Source organism: Watersipora subatra, chromosome 3, assembly GCF_963576615.1.
Source record: "Watersipora subatra chromosome 3, tzWatSuba1.1, whole genome shotgun sequence".
NCBI classification, from domain to species: Eukaryota; Metazoa; Bryozoa; class Gymnolaemata; order Cheilostomatida; family Watersiporidae; genus Watersipora; species Watersipora subatra.
In genome coordinates, this window is record NC_088710.1 from 65,374,008 (window position 1) to 65,400,672 (window position 26,665).

Consider the following 26,665-nt stretch of genomic DNA (forward strand, 5'->3'; position numbering starts at 1 on the left):
TTCCTGTTGGGTTCAGCAGTTTCTAGCATTGGCAGCGTTGGTTTCAGCGCACTCTGTTGGTTTCAGCAGAACACAAGTGAGTTGGGTTCTGCTCCCTCTTGTTGGTTTCAGCAGGTTGTACAGTCAGCAGCGTTGGGTTCAGCGCACTCTGTTGGATTCAGCAGAGTGTGAGTGAGTTGGTTTAAGCTCCCTCCTGTTGGGTTCAGCAAGTTGTAGCGTTGGCAGCGTGGGTTTCACCGCACTCTGTTGGTTTCAGCAGAACACGAGTGAGTTGGGTTCAGCTCCCTCCTGCTGGTTTCGGCAGGTTGTACACTCGGCAGCGTTGGGTTCCACGCACTCTGTTGGGTTCAGCAGTACACAAGTAAGTTGGTTTCAGCTCCCTCCTGTTGGGTTCAGCAGGTTGTATTGACGGCAGCATTGGTTCCGGCGCAGTGAATAAAAATAAGAGTTGTCCCCACCCCACTTTTGCGAGTTCTTTTTTTCATAATATTAAAGAGCTTATACTAATGCTACCTGGTAATATACTTAACATACATAAACATTACAATCAGCAATAATGATTGTAATGTTTATTGATGTTAGGTAACAATACAAAATACGTAATCGTTTTATACAGTACATGTGCTTACATAATTGCGGCAAATTCATTTTGGCATTTGCACTCGGTATCACTCAGCAAGTCGCCAATCAAATTCAGATATCGTACTTTTTAACCAATCAAGATGATATCCTTTCACAAGTGGTTGGGGGATTCGTGTAATCTCAGACTAACGCATTGGTCGGGCTACGTAGTTTGTGTCAAAAACAGACGATCGATCGCAGAACAAGCTTCGAAAAGCTTGGTGCACTATCACACTTTTAACATCGTTGGCTTCTATTGAAGTGAGTATACTTTAACACAAAATTGAAGGTTATTCAAACTATTGTACGATTTTGTTTAGAGTTAGTTTTGTAAATTAGTAACACATGCTGGATTTTGTGTAACTTATAAATAAATTGGATAATGAAGAATAGATTTTGAGATCATGATCGTGTGGTTTGTAGCGAATATTAAACGGAAGACAATAATTAATCAGATAAAACCATGACGAGTTTAATTATTACAGACATTGTAAACCATCAAAATCAATAAACAAATATGGAAATCCTTCAAGCATCAAAACCTATTAATACCGCGGAAACGTGGCTACATCATAGAAACTCATCTAAGCCATGAAAACCTGTTTGAATGCTTCATATTTTTATTAAAAATTTTTTTGCAAATTTTAAAACATTGAAAGGCAAAATTAATCTTTTCTCTTATTAGAACCAGAAATGGTGATACAAACAAATGCTCTTTTCTATTTTAGAGTAATTTTCTGATAATGTCATCTGAGAAGACCACTTTACTACCGGCAGCAGGAGAGAATGTTAGTAGCGTCAACGCTGCTGCTAGTAGTATCAATGCCGATTTAGCCAATTCAACAGATGAGCCTTCTCAGGAAACCAGCTCTTCAGGTTGGTTTGACTTTACTGTTCTTGAGTTATCTGTATTCAATTTTGCATGAGTTTCGTTAGAACAAGTGTTTCAGGAGTTTCTATAATGAGCATTGTAAGAGGCACGCTCAGATTAGGCCATACATTTGATGATAACTTTGGGCAAACTCAACGACCAATTTCAAGGTTTCTTTGATCTGGTGGTCTTCCATCTTGTAGATCAGAGCTCAAAGGTCTACCTACTGATACAGGTCTTATCATATTGTAGATTCCAAGGATGTGCCTAAAGCAGAAAAATGGACTAGAAAGCAAATACTAACTGCTATATCTTTATCATTAATGAATGTGTCTCTGTGTATATCCTTTGGAATAATCTCGCCTTTCTACCCAACTGAAGCAGCAAAAAAAGGCGCAACAGCAACGGAAGTTGGTCTCGTCTTTGGAGTATTTCAACTTGTAATGTTTGTCACAGCACCAATATATGGTATATTTGTAAGTACATCTCAGCATGCTTAAATTATTCCTCAAATACTTAAAAGGGAACTTTGAAGCATGTTAAAGTTTCCTGCATGATGCTAGTCATGCAGGAAGATTCTGGTCAAAGACTATATTGCTCAATTGTTTCTCAAATGGCTGTTGGGCAGATTAATTTATGATCCGCCACTGAGAGTACCCGGAATGTAAGGGTATTAGTTTAAATTTAAGGCAGAGAATTTGAAACTTCACCTTTTATTGCAGGCAATTTGTTTGCGTTTTGCTGCTAAAACTCACATAGCTTTTTGTGGAACTTTGTGACTTGTTGATCCCTCCTTGGCCCATGCTGTATTTTATGTGAACGACATGAACTTTTTAATTGGTTGTTTAGAATCTGCCGAATGTGATATTGGTGAAATTTGTCTGTGGTAGATTGGGGTTGAGGTACAGAGCTGACTTAAAACAGAAAGCGACTGCAACGAGCGATATGCAGACAGGAAGTTCTCCAGAGATTTTTGTAGACGCAACATACATGAAGACCTTTTGAGAGGTTTAATCAATTTCTACAACATTATTGATTACTGAATGCTATTAATTTTGTAGATTCGACAAATGGGTGCTAAATACATGTTTATTTCTGGTTCATTCATTCTTGGTGGCTGCAGCATATCATTTGGGTGAGTCAAAGTCAGCAAGCACTACATGTGTGAAGCTTGTTTATCACTGAAGTTGCTGTGGATCATTGCTTGAGTCATTACTTGACCTTCTGTTTGCTATCTGATAACAGATGGTCTGGTTACTTTGGATGGTTACATGTAGTTGCGCTAGGGTAGAGATTGTAGCCTATTCATGGTGCAAATTGGTGCTGAGCATCATTGAATTTGATTTATCTATCGAAATGTGGAATGAAGTATTTCTAGAGCCTGGTCCTTTTCTGGTTTGGGTCTAACTAGGATGCCAAGTATTTTGAAAGCGGTTGTAGGGTTCACCGTTTACCTGGGAAGGTTTGCTGTTGGTGACAGCAGAGATTTTACCTTTAAATATAACAACTGTTTCTTATAATCATATTCCTGTGCCATGTAAGTTATTCTAAAAAGAATTCCTTTCATAATAAGTTAATATAATATTGTATGCTGTCTGATGTAACTATGTGCATATATAGTGTTATGTAAAATAGTAGTTCAGCCTGATGGCCTAACTGATGCTTTATACAGGTTTCTTGACCGATGTCCCGATGGTCCAGTGTATGTAGCCATGTGCTTTATATGCCGCTCTGTAGAGGCTAACGGGTGTTCGATGGTTAGCACTGCCTCCTTTGCCATCATGGCCACCACCTTTCCTAAGAATGTTGGACAGGCATTGGTAAGTAGTAAGGCTTTTATCTTCATTGTTCTCTACGTGAAAGTTGAATTAGATAATGTCAATATTAAGTCTCATGTACCGGCTAAGCAAATATAACAACAATGCTCACAGAAAATAATCATCAAGAAATACTCACGCTATATGTTTTAGCTTCTATATTTTGCAAAAGCTCCTTCATACGCATCCCACTTTAAGTGTCTGGCTGTCGTACATTGGTCTATTTCAAGTGGCTTATGACCGTTCCTGCACATATATGGCCTATAGATTTGTGATATAGACTGATATACTAGTGAATGTATTTGTGCATGTGAAATTTTTTCCAATTACTGTTTCTCCCAATTAACTTCCACAAATTCTAATATTCTGGTAATAAGAATGACTGTGGATAGCTATCAATGATTATTACTAATTGTTGTATACACGCTTTAGATAAAGTGGAACAGTAGTTGCTCTTTATGACTGTTTTGTTGGAGCTTATTTTGAGCCATGTTGCAGTACCATATAGCTTACATTCAACTCTCAGCCAACAGTAATTTGTGTCATAAGGGTGGGCTGGTCCTAATGTAGCTATTATCATCTGATCAGCGCCAACACCTTTTCATTTATTACTGTAATCATATGATCCTTTTTCATTTTGGCATTCACTAAGCTATAATGAATGTTTTCATGACAATGTATTTGCTGAGTTATGTTTACTTTATGGTTACTCAGTGCTCTATTTGAGAATATATTTTCGTGCACCACAAAATAACAAATTATGTTTCACAAGTCCCGTTAAACTATAACTGCCATGTACAGCTTTCATTGTTTTTACTGGGTAAATCAGACACGCTGTTTCCGATTTTGTACTCAAAATAAAGATTGGTCCACTAACTTTCAAAGTCATGAAGGCTTTTTTACAGCATTTCAATATCGGTCTCGCAAATGACACAATCGACACAACAAGTTTTACCCATAAATATTTGACGTAGCCTAGCTTTTAGGGACGGAAGTTGGGGATGTTTAGTCCAATCTAGAATTATAGAAATGGGTGTCTTAAAACCCATTATTATCTAAATTCAGCCACCAAAAGAATCTCAGTCTTTCATGGAAAGTAGATACCGTAAAACCTCTAATTGAACGCCATGGCGCTCTATTTTTCACCCTTCTATGGAGGCGGTAAATTTGAGGCGGCGTTCAAATGGAGGCTGACGATCTATTTTTCAAATAGCTCATCAGAATTGTCGAAAGATAAATTTAGACCTATTACGGACGATGCGAATGTTGCCTATATTTCGCCCTTTTTCCAGTAGACCGATATTAAACATTTTGAATGTATCAAATATGCTAACCTTTAACTTTTCAAAGATATTTTAATAAATAAGCATCAAGAAACCGGGAAAGATCTCTACCAGTTGATATTTATTGCTTGCAATTGACCTGCGATGATATTATAACCTGTATCCTTCTTTGTAATTTGTTAAATAGTTAGTTTTCAATTTTTATTTAATTCTAAATTTGTAGACATATTTTTATGTTATATCTATATTTAACACTGTTGAATAAACTTTCACTGCACTTACTGATATGTTTGCTACAGTTTGCAGCCAAAACTAGCTTTTTATGTGCAATAGAAGTGGAGTTATTAGCATCGATCCATTGTAAACTCTGTTAAGATAGCTGCAAGGACGCTATTAAATAACATGCTATAAATCTGTATATTTATAAGTTATACAACAATAATTTATCAAATGATACAAATATATATATATATATATTCATGAACAAGTGTCATAAACGAACCAAACTTATATTACATGCCGAAACAAATATTAAAGTTTTTAAAACAAAAATATTTCCATCGTTTGCTAGGATAGCTGCGTTCTGATTGTTGCTTTCGGTGGAACAAACATCTTCTTGTTGTCCAATACCTTCCACAATATCTTTTGGCTTCTATTTTTCTTCTGTATTGCTGAACCAGTTGATATTAGCGTCCAAACAATTTTTCTGATCAAAACTTTCACGTGCTGCATTTAGCATTGATGCAGTGCTAAAAGTTTGCTTGCCAAACATATAACCTTTGGTCCAGAACTTGCAAACCAGTTTTTATATGCATGTCCTTCGAAGTATTGGGACCGTGTTGAACAAGGAACTACCAGTAGCCTGAGACAGTTCGTAGTTATTTCTATGGTGTTATTTTCCAAGTTCTATCTACCATCGTCAATTTAAACTGTTTTCATACATGTACTTTGAAACATCAGGACCGCGTTAAACAAGGAATCACTATTAGCCTGAGACGGTAATTATTTCTATAGTGCTGCTTTGAAAGTTCATCTACCATCGTAAACCTAAACCGTTTTCTATATATGTAGGCTACTTCGAAGTAGAAAGGGCACATTAAACAGAGAGCTACTACTACCCTGAGACCGTTATTGATTATGTCTACGGTGTTGCTTTCAAAGTTCTGACGAAAAAAAGAAGAAAAGCTTTGGAATTGGACAAAGAGAGAATTAAATGTTATTGATATAAACGATTCCATATTAATACGATTTTGTGGACACTTTTCTACTGATCAGTTGATATTATGGGCTCGTAAAGATCAAATTATGTCAAAATGGTGGTCTATTTTTCAACCCTTCTCTCAGGATGGCGGTCAATTGGAGGTGACGTTCAAATAGAGGCGACATTCAATTAGAGGTTTTACGGTATCTATGTCGTGGTCCAAATTTGTTCTTTACTCTGAATAATGTGGACTAGTCAAAAGAATTTCAAGGAAGTCCTTTAAAATTTCCTTCATAAGTCTCTCTAATAATCTTGTTCTCATAATTCCTTGGTATATTGACTAGAGTTGCTTAGATTCTGGTATCGGTATTGGCACGGATATCAAGGTTAGGTATCTGGATCGACCAATCTTTTTTTAATTAAATCTAAAACTTGAGATACTTTCTACAAACCTACCACCAACTATATTAATTGTATTTTAGTCTGCCACACTAATAACTGTAATAAACTGCCAAGTTCTATCACTCACCTAATGAATTCCGGGTCTGCAATATTGTTTTATTTTTTGCCCATTGCTTCATCAACATCAAAATAACTGATACATTCTCTTTTTTCTGCGGTCTATTTTTCAACCCTTTTCTCAGGGCAGCGGTCAATTGGAGGTGGTGTTCAAATAGCAGTGGCGTTCAATTAGAGGTTTTACGGTAAGCCATTTAACATAGCTCGTAGCTTGTTACAGGATGTTTAATAGGCTGAACGCCGAGAAAAAAACGCGATAACAACACTAGCTTGTGATAAAATCGCACTTTTCAAGCTAATTTTTCTTGGCATTCGGCCTATTAAATATCCTGCAACAAGCTACGAACAATGTTAAATAGTTTATCTACCTTTCATCAAAGAGTGAGATTATTTTGAAGGCTGAATTACAATAATAATGGGTTTTAAAACACCCATCTCTATAATTCTAGATCGGACTAAACAACCCCCCCCCAATTTCTGTTCCTAAAAAGCTAGGCTGCGTCTTATTTATGGCGGAGCTTGTTGTGTCATTTGCGAGGCCAATATTGAAATGCTGTAAAAAAGCCTTCATGACTTTGAAAGTTGGTAGACCAATCTTTATTTTGAGTACAAAATCGGAATCAGCGTGTCTGATTTACCCAGAAACAAATGATGAAACCTATTCATGGCTGTTACACGTATGGTTTAAGCTATGAGGGTTGGATATTGAAGTTGTCCCTCTTTTGTCCGAGATGTATCTTATCAGAATAAGCCACCTATAAAATGTACATCCTAGATATTGACTCACTGGTGTATTTGCACATCTTAGAAACTTTTCTAATATTGTTTGCTTTTGCACTAAGCAACTGTGCCTCTCAACATAGGCGCTATGATTACAATAAGTTATTAGTTGCTAGTATTTTGTTGTACTATGTATATTCTGTAGGGTACACTCGAAGTGTTCAGCGGTATAGGAATGGTCCTGGGTCCATCCATCGGTGGTGCTCTCTATGGGGTGAGTAGCTTTTCTCCTAGTTCCATCATTGCAGTCAGACCATCTTGCTATATTACCATTAGCAAGATGAATTTAATAAAGCCAATAAAGATGAATAAAGTTGCTGGTTGTCTTCATTGCTAATAAAAACTACCAGCGACATGAAACATTTGATTACTTCAGTGTGGTATGACTGGGAGCACTTAAACTATATACATGTATATATAGATGTAAATATATATCTATATATAGATATATATATCAAACTCACTAACATCTGTTTACTAGTATTTTAGCACTTAACATCAATCAGCAGTTAAAACTTACTGGAGTTGGTGTTACAGTAGTCTTAAAGATGTAGTTGCGTCAAAAAAGTCAATTTAATGAAATTAGGACCCATAAAAGGCTAAAACATCAGCTACAATTTGATGCCATTTTTGTCTTTGTAGACCAACCCTGTCCAGAGATATATGCGTTTGAATGAGGCCCTCTTTTAAAAAGCTCACGTTCCAGCGGGTGCCTATTTCGTGACGTCACAAGCAAGGTATCTGAAACGAAACCACGAGCAATAAATATGAGGTCGATTCGTTAGCCAATCATGCGTGCGAAATTTTTATATAGGCCGTAATAAATGTTATCACTCGTAAAACGCGTTGTCTGTGATCTCGAAGATTCTCCCAATTAGAGAATTCATTCTCATTTACTCGTTACTGATTCAACGCGTTTCAACAATTACTAAGTTATACATAGTTTTAAAATGGCTTCAAGTTCGAGCGACCGCTACTCAGAGTTATCTGAGCAACTTTTAGTAAAAGATTAGAGTAGACAGCCTATGGCCAAAGCTGACAGGCGTCAGCAGCGTTTTGCTGCAGAAGAAGACAGAATGGAGGTAAATTACCTTAGAGTCTTCTATACTTGAGTAAATGTAATATTTTTTATAGTCATAAATACATATACTAATTAATAAAATGATAATTCTTTGCTATCTCCAATCATCGTTTCATAGCTTATCTGCCGTTTTACCTAGCTATAATATTTTTTTCGAATTTTCTTTGGTAAATTAGAGTCATGATTACAAATTATTTTCACTCGTAGGAAGTGGGTAAAATCGATTGATCATTTCAAATCTTTAATTTCCAGAACCAAAGCTTCGAATCGTTGGCTTGGCGTACTTGTGCCTTTATTAAATGTTTATTCGTTTTTAAAATTACACTCACAATCTATTTAACTCCCAATTTGGAAGCTGTCAATAGATACGCTTTAGAATGACATATCTATGAATGACATATTTATTGCATCTACTTTGTTTACATTTACTTATTTTACTGATTACAGAATGTTTATGTCGTCCCACCAGTCGAAGAAGCTTTGTCAGTGTGGAAACTGCCATAAAGGAGAAAGCGAGACTTGAATGCGTGCTGGATAAGCCATGATGTTTTGTTTGAGTTTGTTGCAGTAGATGAATTTGTCTTATTGTATCAGCTAATACTATGTGAGTAGCCACGACTTGATGAATATTTTTAATAAAAGCTTTATGCCGAGATGAAAATATTTTTGCTTGTAAAAATTATCCCACGACCACACGAGCGGAGCGGAAGTGTGGGAGTTTTATGATAAATGCATGCGCACACAACTTACGAAAATTATTCATCAACAATGAGACGAACCCTCGTCAAGAAATTTCATCAAAAAATTTAAGCATCGGAATTTAAAGTCGTTAAAGTATAATAACGATACAAAACACATTTAAACCTATTTAAATATGTTACCAAGTCTTTGTAAACCACCGATAATATCTTAAAACTTACCCATCTGATCGGATTATACACAAATAGACGGATTAATTTGAACGTAAATTGCCACAAAAAGCTTGAAAAGCTCGGTTTAATAAAAGTTAAGACCGAAAATTGAAACGCCAATAAAGCCGTGCGACCGATTGTAGAATTATTTAGCAGTGCGCATTTCACGATAAAACCGTGCTCATTTCATCAGTCTATGGCATTTTTCACTTGTAATCGAATTTATTCGAAGGTTTCTGTAATAAACGTAGACCGTTTGAGGCGTAGACCGATTTACAGGTACGAAATTGTGGTACACAGTTTATCAGCCTGTGTTTTTTGTCCAATCACCGAAGGTTTCATTATTTGAAACGTTAACCGAAATTCTTTACAACTTATGTACAAGCTAGGGCCGAACTACAACGCCCCTTCATGACGAGAACATTTTTTATTTTGCTACAGTTTTATACGCGTGAATACTCTTATTCGCTTTCTGTTAAAGATCGCTTATCAAAACCATTCCACATTCAACGCAACCAACTTTTAAACTGTGTATAGTACACAGTAGCTTGCCATTTTACTTCTAATTTTGCATTTCAGAGTTATAATAAACATATTTCTTTATTGTTGTTGAATTACATACATTACAGTAAATTAGGCCTACAGCTTTATAACACTTTAATAACAGCTTTTATTTTGCTGCAGTTTGCAGAAATCTTCGAGACGCATGAACGCTCATAGGTTTTCTATTATTGCTGTATTACTATATTAACAATATTGGTTATTTTAATAATATCAGTGCATTTTACTTATAATATTGGCCAACATTGCATTTCTCCTATTGCAAGGGAGAGATATAAACGTGTAATATTTTCCTTTCATTGTTGTTGTTTGTCATGACCAAACACTTTTTAAATAAATTTTCTAAAAACCTATATAAATACCACTTCTCGATATTGCTACCTATTACGTTTTGAAATGTAATCAAAATTGTGTATTGTTTTTCTATTATTACTATATTAATAAAATTGATTATTCTAAGAATATCAGTGCATTTTACTTCTAATATTGGCCAATATTGCATTTCTCCTATTGCAGGGGGAAAATATAAACATCTTTTCCATTCATTATTGCTTATTGTTGTATATAATAACACCCACACCCAGTACATTACAGCTACCATTGCAGTTATCCTATTGCACTGCAGAGCCATTTGATTGCTAATATTGCATTTCTCAACCATCAGTACCCTTTATTTTTTTGCCAGTATCTCTGGCCATCTCTTTGGTCGTGGGCTGTATGACAGTGGAATTTCTAGTATAATAAAACTAGAAATTGTTGAAAGACTAATCTTTTGCTACCATCACTTAATTTTTTAATTTGTAATTTTTAAATGCGCCGTTTTGAAAAAAAAATTTGAGTTACACTTTTATTTCCGGTTTTTTGTAAAGTTTGATTGCTAAATTGGTAAAGGGAAATATTTTTCACGTCACGGACAATTGTATTATCTCGGGTAGGAATAGCTTCTACATTCTCTCTCCGTTTGGTCAGATAAAGCACCAGACAAAGTCCAATATCTCATTTTTACATTTGTACCATTATCGAGAGGTACCAGTATCGTCGTATTCAAATTTTTGATGAATAGCGTCTGCTGGAACAGTAACCTTCTTTTATTCACATACTTCGATCCACGAATTGCTATTATTAATTCAACATATTCAGGATTTTAATTTTCAATCAAAAAAATATAGGAGTCTACCAGTTTAATACCAATTGATAAAATAATACTATATCAAAATTTTGTCTACGGATTTAACACAACCAATGTGCAACACAAAATGAAAGTAACATTTTTGCTCTGTTTGTACTTTCTGGTGTTTGGTCATTTGCTGAGGTGTTGTTGAATATGCTGATACATTTACAGCTCGGTGGGTACCTGCTACCATTTATAGTGATTGGCTGTTTGGTATGGATAACGGCTATTGCTGCCTTCTTTATCCTTCCTCCTATTGGTGAGTTCTTCTCCACTCTGACAGCCTCCCTTTTATACGTGCTTGCCATTCTGATTGCGCTATTCATTATAGCTCAATGTAGGATGCTAAGTTAGGGTGGTTTCATGAGCCCACCTTAACTATACTATCTTAGAGCAAAGAACAAGCTGCACAATGTACAGGTTAAACAACTCACTGCTATTTTGTTTAGTAGTATTAAATTTGAAAGCCTTGTATCTTCAAAGATTAACTCATATTGTTTGGCGATATCTTTGACACATTATAACTTAGAGGGCTAGAGTAATGGAGATAGCTGTCTTGTTGTATTGTATGCTAGATAGTTGTCTGCTCTTGGTAGCATATTATTTTGCCCTATCTTGTCGGCCTTGCTCTCAGACTGTTTTTGTCAGGCTTGCACCAGCCAAACCAATTCAGGATGTACCATTCCTTGACCAAACATTGATACTGGTGTACATGGAAGACTCGCTCCATCTTGGTCACAGGCTGTATTACACGGTACACTCGCTCCATCTTGGTCACAGGGTGTATTACATGGAACACTCGCTCCATCTTGTTGGTCACAGGGTGTATTACATGGTACACTTGCTCCATCTTGGTCACAGGGTGTATTACATGGAACATTGACTCCATCTTGGCCACAGGGTGTATTACATAGAAGAAAGTTAATGGCTCACTAATAGTACTCAATAAAATGACTGATTTTTCCACACTGACAAAGCTGCTTCGGCTGGTTGGACCACTTAAACATCCTGTAATCAGTAAAACAAATGCAATAAATATATGTCATTCATAGATATGTCATTCTAACGCGTATCTACTGAAAGCTTTCAAATGGGGATTGCAAGTGTAATTTTAAAAATGAATAAATGTTCAACAAAAGCCTAAGTACGCCAAGCCAACAATTCGAAGCTTTGGTTCTGGAAGTTGAAGATTTGCATTGATCAATCGATTTTCTTCACTCTCTACAAGTGAGAAGTGAACATCTAAAGTCAAATCATAAATCTAATTTACTAGATAAAACTGCCGCAGAAAGTTTGAAACAAATATAGCTCGGTGAAACAATAAAAAAAATAAAACGATGATTGGTGATAGCAAAAAGTTATAATTTCATTAATTAGTACATGTATTAATAATTACTGGTGAATTAATTAATAATTTTGGTGAATGGCTCCTTCCAAGTGAAGAATATGTGCTTTTGCTTTTTAGGCTTTGGGGAACTTTGTCGACCAGTTTTTATATGCCATCCCCAATGAAAACAAAGTTTAAAAAGAAATAACAAACACCAAAATTTTTGGGGTATAAAGCAAACAAAGGTGAGTCCAGTAACCATACCGAACATTAAAAACATAGCCCCAAGTCATTTCACACCCCCCCCCCCAAACATTAATAGTGGTTTCAAGAGAATTTTCTTAACTAGCTTGGACTGAGATCAGTTAGTTGCCTTACACCTGATCATTCCTTATAAAAAACTTGATGCATCAATCAGGTGTCATTCTTATCAGGGTTAGTGTGATTTTGTTTTATTTAAGTTAAGATTAATAGAGAAGGTAGGAGTCAAAATTTCCTCCTCAAAGCTTCGGGCCATTTTTGATATTAAATTTTCAAGGGTTCACCATAAGTCCTTTGATGTACAACTTCAACTTCTAGAGATTTTCTACATGAAATGTCTAACTAATCCTAAGCTAGTTGTATTCTGTGCAAGTAATTCAAGTCAAGTTTTCTGATTTAGCATTGATAGACCTGTGTGTCGTGGAACCACACCCATATGTAATCTAATATGGCTACATTCTGTCACTCTCTGCTTCCTGCCTATCTCCTCCATAACCTTTTAATTTTTCTTATTGTTATGAAACGAGCAACACAATCAACGTGAGTTTTGTTTTGTGAAATCTCCAGGAATTTTTTATTCAGCTTCGACCAAAAAAAAGCGTTTTAGCAAAGTTATAGAACAACAGAACTAGCTAGCTAGTTTTCCTCACCCATCTACCGGTTTTTACAGGCGCTGTTGGTTTCGGCAGTTTTTCAGTAAGTGTTAGGTCTAGAAACAAATTTCTTTGGTTTTGTACAGAAAAGATTGTTCTAAAACATAGACTCTGTTTCAACTGCAACAACAAGTTGTGCGTTTCACTTTATGTTTTTCCGTTCCTGCTTTTCATCAAGGTAAAATCACCCTTTTTGGCAAAATGGCTACTCGCAGTCATGCGAATGTTCTAAGTGCTGAAGGCACTCAGAATATTCTTTCTATTTGAGAGTCAGAGGCTAAAATTAACAGTAAATGAGAATGATTTTGACTTGGATGATCTTGAATTTAAGGAAGTCCAGATAATTTACATAGCAATGAAAGGCATTCTTCTTATCATTCTGATAAATCTTTTGCAACTACTAGTGGTAGTAACACTAGTAACAACAATGCTACTAGTACTAGCGTTACTTTTTGATAATAACATGCCTTCGACAAGTACTTTTGATCAAATTCTGCTTTCTACAAGCGTCTTTGATGCCAATGGGTCTTTTACGAGCTGTGGGACTATTTCTGATTCACCTTCTACCTCTTCTGCTGCAGCTAGCAGTAGTAGTAGAAAAAGGCAAAGATGGAGGTAAAGGTAAAAGGTTTGCTACTGCTGCTCCTGCTATCAGTACAAGGGCCAAACACTTTAGAACAACTACTACACAACGTAAAGAAGCTAATACACCATCTAATCTTTAATGATCACTATAGTTACTTATAATGCTTATCATATTACGTTATTATGATCTATAAAAAATTATAAAAACGTAGAACCAAGTATAAACAATAAAAAATAAAACACATGAAAAAGTAAATAAATTGTTAAAAGTTATATGAAATCTTACTCATAACTCCATGTGGTGCTTGATGGAAACATGTTCTCTGTAATGCAAAATAAAAAAGCTACTATGATGACAAGGTTTCAGCGTTCACTATGATAGACATAACTAACACGAGAGGTCACAAAACATGTGTTACACTACTTTTTGTTCTTATAGCCAATAATCTCCTGCGTTTTAGGGGCGGTTTAGAAATAATTTTTGTAAATCCTATCTCTTCCATTATTATAAAATGAAAGCATTTAGTAAAGTTAGCTATTTTTATATATCATTAAAAAAGAAAATTCCAAGCTGAATACGGTGTAATTTTCAGTTTAAAGTTTGACTTGCAACAAAATTCACATTACAGTTATTTGGTATCAAAATATTCACCATGTCTTACTCTGCTGTGTTGTAGGTGCAAAATATGTGGAAATGTGATTACAAGCTCTTAAAAGTTCAAAAACGAACAGTTCATCGCAGCCATCTCGAATACTCCGTAAATTGGAATCTCTTTCCAAAACGGCTCAAATGGGACGTAGTTGAACACGATGGTTTCTGTTTACACTTTCATGCAACCTCAATCGTCGAAATATTTTCAACAAATATACTTCACGCGTTCAATAAAACCATGTTTATTGTCCTTATGCGTCTATATCATCATCATCGTAATGCTCTCATTTTGAGCATTGATATTTCAAAACCTACCATAAAAATTCGTTTAATTTTTTAACCTCAGCTCGAAGGAGTGCATATCATCCGCTGATAAACATGACGAGCCTGTTGGTCACCTGTGATAGTCGACAAATGCTGCAGAAATTATTCGCGCTGTTTGACAGGAAGTTCGGGTCACATGATCAGATTACAACTAGATGATTAGACCAAGATGAAACAAAACTGTAAAGTATTCTATATTTGGTATGAGCATCTATATTTGATACGAGCTTTCCGGTAGAACCCGAAGTGTTTGTTACAAACTAGTGCTATGAGATGTTATATATGGAGCCTTTTATTGGCTTTTAAATTCACGTGATCAAAAACAATAAGCACAATGTTTGAGTATGTCGTCAAAATAAAGAGATACCAATCTACAGCGTTTTCGTGATGGCTGTGATTAACTGTTCGTTTTTGAGCTTTTAAGACCTTGTAATCACATTTCCACATATTTGGCATCTACAACACAGCAGAGTAAGACATGGTGAATCTTTTGATGCCAAATAACTGCAATGTGAATTTTGTTGCAAGTCAACCTTTAAAGATGTACCAATTATTTCGCAAGTTATAAAATATTATATATGCCCATGTTGACATTTGAAATATTTTTTGGAAATTAATTTCGACTTTAAAGAGTTAATACCTTGGAGCTTGTGATGGCTAGACTGGTGTTCAGACAAAGCAAAAAACAATTCATGTTTCACACCATTGATTTTTGAATACCCAATAATCCACTGGCTAATTGTGAAAAGCGTCATTTATGTTGTGTATTGATGGTAACATACTTTTTTATACCATGTCTGTTATAAATGTCTGTTAAATTGTTGCTATGCTTAAAATACCAATTAGAATTAACATACATCACTTTGAAATATTGTGAATAAATGGATCAGTAAATATGCGTCAAAAAGATTTCTATCTCCAAAGAACTTTCTAAAGTTTCTTTTTTAATGATTTTTTTCAAATATATACAGTATTATTTAACCTTCCAATGCTGTAGTGTACTTCCTGGGTTGCGATAGAGTGATGAAATGTTTGTTACAACAGTAGTGATGAAACACTTTCTATGTTATATAATACATATAGTAGATGCTGGGTTCTCGGGTTTCAGAACACGTGAACATTTAGTCAAATGCAGACACACACATTTTCAAATTTTTTAATTACAGAAGTATTAGGTAAATGTAAAAAAGAGAATTTTTTAATTGGTCAATATTTACATAAGGCACTATTACGAAGTATGTCCTTTTAGGTTAAAGAACTGGCTTCTAGAAGCGTAAGCAAATAGACATCAGCTAATGTGTATTCTTTGCAAAAGTTAATTTGTACTCTTTGCAAAAAAAGTCCAGTTTGTTACTTGCAGTGGTTACATTTGAAATACATAGATCTGATTTTGAATGGGAGAGTAGCTCGACATCTACCAATTGTCACGCTGGTAGAAGAATGATATATGTGAAGTGACTTAGAAGGTTGCCAGTCAAGTTAACCTTGTCCTTGAGAATAGTGCCAGATCGTGGCCATGTTGTGTATCGAAGCTGATCAGAGAGGAGTAATTGATGTATTTAAGAATGCAGTAATCTTTTAGTTTGGAATCTCGAACCCAGATATCATCTATAAAAAGTGATGATGCAACAAGATGAGAAATCCTTATCAGCTTTTTAAAAGCTAGATCGACTGTCTGTATGATGGCTAGTGGATCTTGTCTTCAAGTCTCTCCATTGCAAAACACACTAATTACTTTGCAAAGTGTCTTTTGAAATTGCGACACATTGAGAATGACGGATTAGATGAGCTGAAGTAATCTCTTCTGTAGATAATGTGGCAAAGCTCTCTGGCAGTATGCTGGCCATACTGAAGATCCCGGGCTGTCTTGTCATCTACTTGTGCATCGTTAGCTGTGGCATGGCGCTCAGCTTCCTCGACCCTACATTCAGTCCATGGATGACATCAACTGTGAGTACATTCTGCAGGTTGATTTTACTGGTCAAGCCTCTTACAATACAGTGCATCCCCCAGCTTACGATGTCCCTGTTTCACATTATTTCACCTTACGATGTGGAACACGCGATGTTTTTTCGTCCTCTCCAGACGGCTTTTTTCCCTATACAACATCAACAAAAATGTCTCTCGAATTTCAAATTTGGCAGTCGGTGTGCTGAATGCGTCGGAATAACGAAGATGTCGATATGCTATTCGCAAAAATCTCTCGCGCAATGCCTGAAAGAGATACGATGCTCACTCTCTGTCTCAGCTCAGCATTATTCGTTATAAGTGCAGTAGGGGCTCCTACATTGTAAGTAATACATTCCAGAAACGTTTAAGTTATAGGGATTTTACTTTATAAGATCAGTAAAATACATGTAAATGCTCTAATACGTTCCAAGATTTTCTCCAGTTAAAGACATAAAAATTTGATATACTACATGTATCTTGTTATTAATTTTTAATTACTGTGCATATATAAATTTGTGATGTTTTTACCAGGAGGTGTTTGCATTAGATAATTACTATGGGTTTCCATAACTCTCTCCATTTGACATTTTCGCCTTACGATGCTAACACCAGAAAGGGATTAATTTCGTATGGCGGGATTCACTGTATTTAGTTTAAGTATACATTTGACTCCTTTATACCCAGAGTAGTTTCCAACGTACGGCGTTAACAAATTCTAATAAAAATTAATAATAAAATTTAAGAATGGAAAATAATAAACAATATATAAGCAAAGTTGGTGTAAGTAATATCCAGTCTGTTAGAGTAAGTTCCGCCTTGTCTCCCATCTCTGTCTCCGAACTTATGCTTGGTTAAGACTACAAGTCGATTCGCGAGTCTCTGAGATAAGGTAATAATCAACACTTTTATAAATTTATGTTTTTACATCGAATGTAATTTTCTATATACATGTAGTTTTCTATTTTGTTTTATGTAATGCTCTTGTTTGAAAGCTAAATGAAATTAGTTTGTGATAGGTTGTTGAGTTTTGGAATGAATTAATTACAGCGTATTCTCAAGTTAGTATTTGCTTCAACATATTTGGTAAAATTTTTAAGATTTAAAGTTTATCTCCAAAGAAATTAACTCTGTGCGTAGAGGTTTGATTGAATGTTAAATTATTACCGTACATTTCTAAATGCATTGTTTTTGAAGGAATAGACTAAGGTTATTGTGTGTACTACTTGTAGTTCAAGGGTGTGACAATCCCTCAGGTGGGGCTCATCTTTATGATTGGCCCTGGGGTGTATGCACTCAGTGCACCTCTTTCTGGATATATCAGTGATAAGGTAAGACAACTTCTTATTTCTTGATTCATTTACCCGGATAGCTTCTGAAATGCATGTTGTGGTATATTATATACAGTCAAACCTGGATAACTTAAACGTCACAGAGCCAACCAAAATTGTTAGAGTTATCAGAGTATTCAACCTGTCTGAGCTTGTCATAAATGTGTGTACTTATCTTTAGGTGCATGTATATGCACGAACTACTATATATAGAGAAGTCAAAAACATAGATTATTTGTTGCAAGTAAAGCCCGATGCAACAAAGCGTGTTTTACATCTGATTAGTTGCTACATCTAAAATAATTATCAAGTGTAGTCAAGGTTTACAAGTGATTTTTGTGAGAAAGATCAACAGTGTAACTGAGTGTAGATACAGACTTTAAACGGTTATTATAGTCCTTGCACTCCCTCATATCTATACAACATCTGAGGACATCTAAAACGTTGTTTGCATCAGTTGCTGTAAGTGGCAGGTTCAATAGTATCAGGCTCATTCTCATGTTATTCATCAGAATCATCTAGGGTACTGCAAGATGTGATGTACAGCACAATCTATGCATCATTCAAGTGCTCAGCAACACTAATTTCTGCATCAGCCTCTAAAAGCTCATCTGCATAATAAAATTTAAACATGAACGTAAAGGGGACACTATTTTTAAAACATTTGTTATTCAACATAACATTAACAGTCATAAATTTAGCACTTTGAAGATGTGGTTGCGTCAAATTTGAGTTGATTTTAAAAGAAAGTATTTTTCTTTGTCTATCAGTTAATATGCTATTTGTTGTGTTAGGTGATCTCATGGTCAAGATATTTGAAGATTAAAATCAAAAAAATTCGATCGCGGTAAATAGGCTCAGGCCAAAAAAACATGCCCAGACTTGCCCAAAATGATGTAACGCGTGATACAATCTGTCTCTATCTCTTGTATTGACATCGGCTTTTGCGATAAAAAGTCTAGTCCTACGCGGCTCTATTGGCATATATTTTATCTTGTATTTGCTATAATAATAATTTGTATAATTCAATAATGTGCAGTATAATAGTTTGTATTTGGCTAGAATAAAATTTTAAATCCAGCTACAGATACATTATTACCAATGTCTCAAAGGCTTCAAACAAGGAAAATTAAAAACTTGTCATATTAGCTTCTTCTAAATGCTGTGTAAACATCTTAGTACCGACTACCATTTCTTCCGGTCTACGGTAATTCTGTCAAGCAAACTATGTAGAATAAGGTCTTTGTATTGGCAATGTTCCGTCGCTACCCACACTAACGATATACAGCCTCCCAAAAGCCCCGCCCACATTATGCCCGTCGCCTATTCTGGGGTGGGGCTGTATATCATTCCCCACACCGAAAACTAGTTTCTTACTACCGTAAGTAAAATAAGCAAGCTGCGTCTTTGAAAAGAATATGTGGCGAAACCAACTACATCCTTAGAAGTCATGTACGTTGTATAGTCGACTGTCAACTATTGCTGCACGATATCTTTGCATGTACATTTGATTATTTGGTCTCTAAATATATCGAATATCGGAAAATATCAAACATTGGAGTTGTCTTCTTTCGATATATATTGTTAGGCTTTAACATAAACAATATTAGAGGATATTGGTTAGTATCGGTTGAAAAACAGGAGTTGTCACCTTTTTACATTAAAGAGATTAGACAACTCTAGTTTTCCAAAATAAAATAAGCCGATATTTCGATAAAATATTGGCTTCGATATTCATATCGACTTGAAAACTGACCAAATATAAAATCATCCACTGAAATATATCGTCACATCGAATTATATCGTGCAGTACTACTGCCAACGTTATCGACACTCCATTTTGTTTAGTATAACATTAACGTTATACTAAGCAAATGGTTGAGTTATGCAAAAGTGCCTGTCCATGCAGCTCTGATTGCACTTCATAAATCCATCTATCAGAAAAGATTTCAGCACAGGTGTCATATATGTGCATGATATATTCAATGTTCTGCAAATCATGTTTTGCATTATCTTCAACAATATTATTTTATTATATAATTTTTACTAGAAAAAAATTTTCATCTTGGCATAAAGCTTTTATTAAAACTATCCATCAAGTCGTGGCCACTCACATAGTTTCAGCTGATACAATAAGACAAATTCATCTACTGCAGTAAACTCAAACAAAACATAATGGTTTATGCAACACACATTCAAGTCTCTCTTTCCTATTTATGGCAGTTTCCACACTGACAAAGCTGCTTCGGCTGGTGGGACCACATAAACATCCTGTAATCACTAAAACAAATGCAATAAATATATGTCATTCATAGATATGTCATTCTAACGCGTATCTACTGAAAGCTTTCAAATTGGGAGTTACATAGATTGCGAGTTTAATTTTAAAAATGAATAAATGTTCAACAAAAGCATAAGTACGCCAAGCCAACGATTCGAAGCTTTGGTTCTGGAAGCTAAAGATTTGCATTGATCAATCGATTTTCTTCATTTTCTACAAGTGAGAAGTGAACATCCAAAGTCAAATCATAAATCTAATTTACTAGATAAAACTGCCGCAGAAAATTTGAAGCAAATATAGCTAGGTGAAACGATAAAAAATTATAAAACGGTTATTGGTGATAGCAAAAGTTATAATTTCATTAATTAGTACATGTATTAATGAGTACTAAAAATATTACTTTTAGTATATTCATCAATCTAAGCCATTGTATTGCTACATGTAGATGCTATGGATTAAAAAGAAGCTGTCAAGAACTCACTGTAGGCCTACATATGTATCTCGCACGCGCAGGAAATTACATTATAACCTCAAACAGGGAAATATAATCTTAGTGTAACCTCAACAGTATATCTATAGGAGACTCAAAAGTAAAAGATAAATTTACCTCCATTCTCCTATCTTCCTCCGTAGCACTTTAACCGCCTGATTCCCAGAAAACTCGAAGCCACCTTCACAGTAACTTTACAGCAATTTTTACAATTCTGTTGTTCGTCAATAAATCGTGTCGATCGAGTAATTCATTAAAGTAACGATGTTAATTAATTTAGTAAATATCGATGTCCATGTGATCTAATAACAAAGTAAAATCTCTAAATTTGAGATCACAGACAACGCGTTTTACGAGTGATAACATTTATTACGACCTATATAAAAATTTCGTGCTGATGATTGGCTAATGAAGCGACCTTATATTTATCGCTCGTGGACTCTTTTCAGATGTATCACTAGTTATGTCACGAATGAAGCACCCACTGGAATGTGAGCTTTTTAAAATATGGCCTCATTCAAACGTATATATCTCTGGACAGGATTGGTCTACAAAGACAAAAATGACATCAAATTGTAGCTGATGTTTTAGCCTTTTATTGGTCTTAATTTCATTAAATCGACCTTTTTGACGCAACCACATCTTTAATAGGTTGAGTTTACGATATTGTAGCAGCTTAAGCTATTTCAAGATTACTTACCCGCTGTTACATTGGATGTAGGATCTATTGCGTGTAATAACAGATTCAGATTTATCACCTTCTTCATTATCGTCAGCAGTTGGAAGTCACATCTGTTTGATCAGAGTTGGAATGACCAAGCTTGTGGTGAAAATAGTTGGCAATGGTTTTTTTTTCGTGACCCAATCCTGTGCTCTGTGTACCCAGCGTATTGTTGCAAGACATTTATAGACGCATCTGTACTCTTCCATGAGTGTCTATGTAATCAACGGTCAATTGCAAAACTTGCTGACGGTAGTAGTATTTAAGATTTCCAATAATTCCTTGATTCATAGGTTGCAGTATGCTTGTAGTATTTGGTGGTGTGAATAGAAGCCTGGTAGATGAAAGCCTATTTATAGTTGGGTGGGCTGAACAGTTGTCAATTATGTGAACGCCGTTTTCTTTTTTGATCATTCGGCGTTCAAGATCTCTTACCCGTGTCTTAAAGATGTCACTCACTATCCAAATCTTATGGTGATACTGAGATTTTACTGACATGACCACTTAACATTTTTAAACAGCAGGGTTTTCCAAACTCTCTTGTTATGATTGGAACTTCCTTCTCAGTGCCTGATTTACTAGAGCAAAGGTACCAGTCAGTCTTTCTTTCAGCAATTTCCGTTTACTGCATATCTCTCTCTTATGGCGTAATATTTCATCGACCATTATCTTGTCTAACCACCCTGTTTTGACCATATTGAGTATACCGTCATCCGTCTAGTTTGGAGTAATGGAGTCCACACTTCATCTTTCCGGTTTTTCACCTCTCCAACCTTGACCGCAGCCAACACTCGAACAACTCTGTGACCACCAACAGAATTCCATTTCTTCCACCTGTTGATCTAACCATGACACACAGTGGTATCCTTTCTTAAATCCTGAAGAAAGTTGTTAGCTTTTTCTAGTAAAATTGGTTCATTGATAGGTATGCCTTCATCGCGTACTTGTCTTATCTGTGGGTAAGTTATCCATCTTTGACTGAATATAATATCATGCTACCAAGCAATTTTAGGAGGGGTTGCTGCTTCTCACCCTCACTTGTCCCACAAGTCAATACTGCATGTCTCCTGAACATGAAAAGTAAGGATATAACTTGTTGCGACGAAATGAAGCCGATGAATTCTTCATTGTTTTAGGGTTATCAAGCCTCGATGTCAGTTGGAGGATTTTGGCTGACTGGTGTGGCCTTTGTTCTTTTAGGACCCAACCCCCTCCTCTCATCATTTATACCTACAGCGTGAGTAATTTAGAGTGACCCATATTCACAAGCTATGCTCCAATTCATATAAACTTGACACTGATAATTGCTAATCTATGTGCTCCAGCAACTTTTTTTGTAGAATATGGGAGACTGTCATAGCTCTAATACTACTTGGTCTGGCTGTTGGAGCATCAATAATACCCATATTTCCTCTTGCACTTACAGTACTCAGGTAGGTGTGTCATGTGTATTTTTCCTTCGCACTAACGATACCAGAGTAGGTATGACATGACACCAGTAATTGCTCTTTCACATACAATGCTCAGGTAGGTGACATCTGTATTTCTTGGTGCACTGACAACACTCAGATGGTCAGCATATGTGTCAGTATATTTCCCTCCTACTTTCGCAACAATAAGATAGTGTTAATATTCTTGTATTATGTGTGTTGTTGGTGATGCAGGCAGTATATGAAGGGAAGCAATTCCGCAAGAGTATGTACTTAACATAGTTTTTGTGAAGGAAATCCTATGCTATATATAATTCTATGCTTTTAGAGAAAAAGGTTTCGAAGATAACCTGCAAACTTTTGGTTTGGTGTCTGGATTTTTTCAATCTGGATTTTCCCTTGGAGGCTTTGTGGGACCGACAGCTGCCGGTTATTTTGCTGATTTGTATGGCTTTGCCTGGTCCTCCTCAATATGTGCCATTGTACTTGTAGCTGTGGTAAGTCATACAGTAGAAAAAACCAGTTCGTTTATTGGTGTCTAGCTGTTATCTTTTAGTTAAAATTTCAATTTCAATGCCCATGCTGACAAAAAACATTATTAGCAAACGTATTGCTTTAGCAGAATGATAAAATGGGAGTTGTCATATATTTAATCATATAACAGTCCGACGACTCATATCCCACCTAGGATTCTTGTCATGAATGTACCTACCATAAACCATAACTGTCACGAACAACTTATTGTATTTACTATGTAAATCAGACATGCTAATTTCGATTTTGTACTCAAAATAAAGATTAATCCACTAACTTTCAGAGTAATGAAGGCTTTTTTACAGCGTTTTAATATCGGTCTCGAAAACAACACTATCGGCATAACAAGCTCCGCCCATAAATACGTGACGTAACCTAGCTTTTTAGGAACAGAAGTTACGTAGGGATGTTTAGACTGATTTAGAATAATAGAGATGGGTGTTTTAAAATCCATTAACATCTAAATTCAGCCTTAAAAATAATATCAGTCTTTTCTGAAAGGTAGATAAGCTATTTAGCATTGCATATTTAAAAAAGCGTGATAACAACGCTAGCTTGTGATAAAACCGCGCTTTTTGAGCTCATTTTTCTCGGCGTTCAGCCCATTTAAACGTCATGTAACAAGCTACGAGAAATTTTAAATAGTTTATATACCTTTCATAAAAAACTGAAATTATTTTACATGCTGGATTTAGATAATAATGGGTTTTAAGACACCCATCTCTATTATTCTAAATCGGACTAAACATTCCTAACATCCGTTCCTGAAAAAGCTAGGTTTCGTCGCATATTTATGGGCGGAGCTTGTAATGCCGATTGTGTTGTTTTCGAAACGGATATTGAAACGCTTAAAAAAACCTTCATGACTTTGAAGGTTAGTGGACTAATCTTTATTTTGAGTACAAAATCCGGAATCAACGTGTCTGATTTACCTAATAAATACGATAAAAGTTGTTCGTGACATTTATGGTTTAACAGTGGCTAGTAAGTTACACTTCAGTTCCTACACGCAATGCTGTCAGAAATTATGAGACCACCTAATAATTCACGCCTTTGTTCATCTTGGCACCCTTATCGGAGCCATGTTAGTCCATTTAATTACCACATATTACATATCATTAAATACAGAAATTCCTCCTTGTTTTAGCAAAATAAAGACAAAGCTTTTCAATATCATTTTACAGCAGAGGTGAATGGAATTAGTGTCATCATGTTATATCTTCAGTGTTTGATAACTAATCTTGTTAGTGGTAAAACATATCATCGCTTTATGCTGTGCATTCTATCATCATGCAGCATTATGCAGTTTGCTTATGAGTTTATTCTGCTTGCTGGTTTTTTTGTTGTCAAGTTTGTATTTAAAATCAGACGATTGCTCGCAAGGTCATAGGCTATGCATCAAAATGTCGCAACACCTCACATCAGAAAAGTGATATCTGATTATAACTTTATATAAGTTTGGACCTTCTTAGCGAAAGACGGTTTCAGAGGTCGGATGTTCCAAAACAGGTGTAAATGTCACTATTAAATGATGGCTAGAAGGGAGATCTGGAAGAGGAAGAAAATGAGCCACTGTTGAATGCCAGGATTGAACTCTAAACCGATGTGTGACAAATATTGACCTCTGCATAGAGTGGAAAGAGCCAGCTGGTGTTAATATGGTTACTTCAACTGTAAGAATTGCGTTGTTGGAAAACAGGCTGAGAGGATGTAAAGCAGGAAGGAAACCAAGTAGGAAACCAAGTCATTGAGAAGCAGAGGAAGCCATGATTAAACCGGACAGCAGAGCATGTGATGTGGATGCAGAGCACTAGGAAGAAGTCTTGTTCAGTAATGAAAGCACCTTCACTATCCAGAACCATGCAAGTAACAATCACATCAAAAGAAGGCCAGCTGAAGAATTCAGGTCTCCATGAATATTGTCAACTATCAAACACCCAACTAGTGTTATGGTATGGGGATGCTTGGTAGCTCGTGATATTGGTCACCACCATAATTGTGATGGAATGATGAATACTACCAAATATAAGAATGTAAGCTACTGCTGACCAAGATGTTGCCAAGTACCAGAACACTGTTTTAAGGAGATGACTGGATGTTTCAAGATAACAGTGCACCTTGATCGTGTGCAAGATGGTGAAACTATGGATAGATAAAAATGGAGTATCAACCATAACATGGCCAGCTCAATCTCCAAGCCTTAAAGGTTGACTTGCAACAAAATTCACATTACAGTTATTTGGAATCAAAAGATTCACCATGTCTTACTCTGTTGTGTTGTAGGTGCCAAATATGTAAAAATGTGATTACAAGCTCTTAAAAGCTCAAAAAGCACAAAGCTCAAACTTTCACATTGGAGTATATGATTTTTAATTTCCGAAGAGAAAAAACACAATTTGGTCATGTATATTCCTTGCTAATTTTGTGAGGGTTTAAATTTCCTCGCTGTTCTTCTATATGAGGCTGTTATTTTATAGGGTCTGGTGCTTTTCGGCTATGTGTTGACAATGAAGTCTCTGCATCGCTGGCCTCCTGTTCCTTTGAATGTTGAAGCTGAGGCTGCACCCACTAACCTTATGAATCCTCAGCCTCCAGATTATGGAAGCGTTTCTAATGCTTAAAGGTCCTCTTCACTCCTATCTAAATGTGCAATGATGAAATCTATCCTTATTTTATCCATCAACCAATGTTTTCAGTGTGTTTAGCAGGTGGCGTAACCTGAAATACCATTTCCGGAAAAATTAATACCACCTTTATGGAAATGGTGGGTAGGATTGAATATTGCATTTGAAGATATGCATAATTCTGCAACCATTCATAGATTATACATTTAGCATGTCAATTATCACCTAAGGTAATGATTGTTCATCTCTTCACATGTTCTATTATTGAACTCTCCGACTACTACCATGTCTCTACAGTAGTCATAGGTAATCTCAAATAGGCATCTACATTTTGGTTTTGTATATCATCACAACATACTGTTTCTTTAGAGATCATATATGTTTGCTAGTATCTTTCTATGTTTGTCCATTAAGAAGACAAATCCTCTATTTTTTATTCTTGGATGTTGCTCAATTTCTTTTACTGTACTATGGTAAAATATTATATTTTCATTATATTTTTATTGTCGCCTTCAGTATTCATCAAGCAGCATTTATTGCTTCTGTATACAGATTTTCAAATCGTACACTTTTAAGGCCAATGAACAAATTTTTGTATAATGAAATTTCAGATACTGTTATAAGCTGTTGAACATTCTCGTTTACATAAATTAAGCGGTCTTTGTAACCATGTAGTGAATGACTGGTGA

The 26,665-nt window shown here is 35.6% G+C and overlaps 1 protein-coding gene across 1 annotated transcript; it reads left to right on the forward strand.

The window, feature by feature from the left end:
• Positions 1–807: 807 nt before the first annotated feature.
• Positions 808–26,473, forward strand: LOC137392175 (MFS-type transporter SLC18B1-like). Its single transcript, XM_068078814.1, has 13 exons — positions 808–910; positions 1,350–1,497; positions 1,745–1,968; positions 2,554–2,627; positions 3,165–3,312; positions 7,238–7,306; positions 10,988–11,075; positions 16,429–16,568; positions 17,798–17,896; positions 22,525–22,625; positions 22,729–22,821; positions 23,147–23,315; positions 25,830–26,473. The coding sequence occupies exons 2-13, from the start codon at positions 1,365–1,367 to the stop codon at positions 25,971–25,973; spliced, it is 1,482 nt and encodes a 493-aa protein (XP_067934915.1). The 5' UTR covers positions 808–910; positions 1,350–1,364; the 3' UTR covers positions 25,974–26,473.
• The last annotated feature ends 192 nt before the right edge of the window (positions 26,474–26,665 follow it).

Excerpts from the sequence above, each read along its gene's own strand:
- LOC137392175 (XM_068078814.1), top strand. The coding sequence starts at position 1,365 with ATGTCATCTGAGAAGACCACTTTACTACCGGCAGCAGGAGAGAATGTT. Across the intron at positions 2,628-3,164 it reads GGCTGCAGCATATCATTTGG|GTTTCTTGACCGATGTCCCG; the intron begins GTGAGTCAAAGT and ends TGCTTTATACAG. Across the intron at positions 22,626-22,728 it reads TCATCATTTATACCTACAGC|AATATGGGAGACTGTCATAG; the intron begins GTGAGTAATTTA and ends CTTTTTTTGTAG.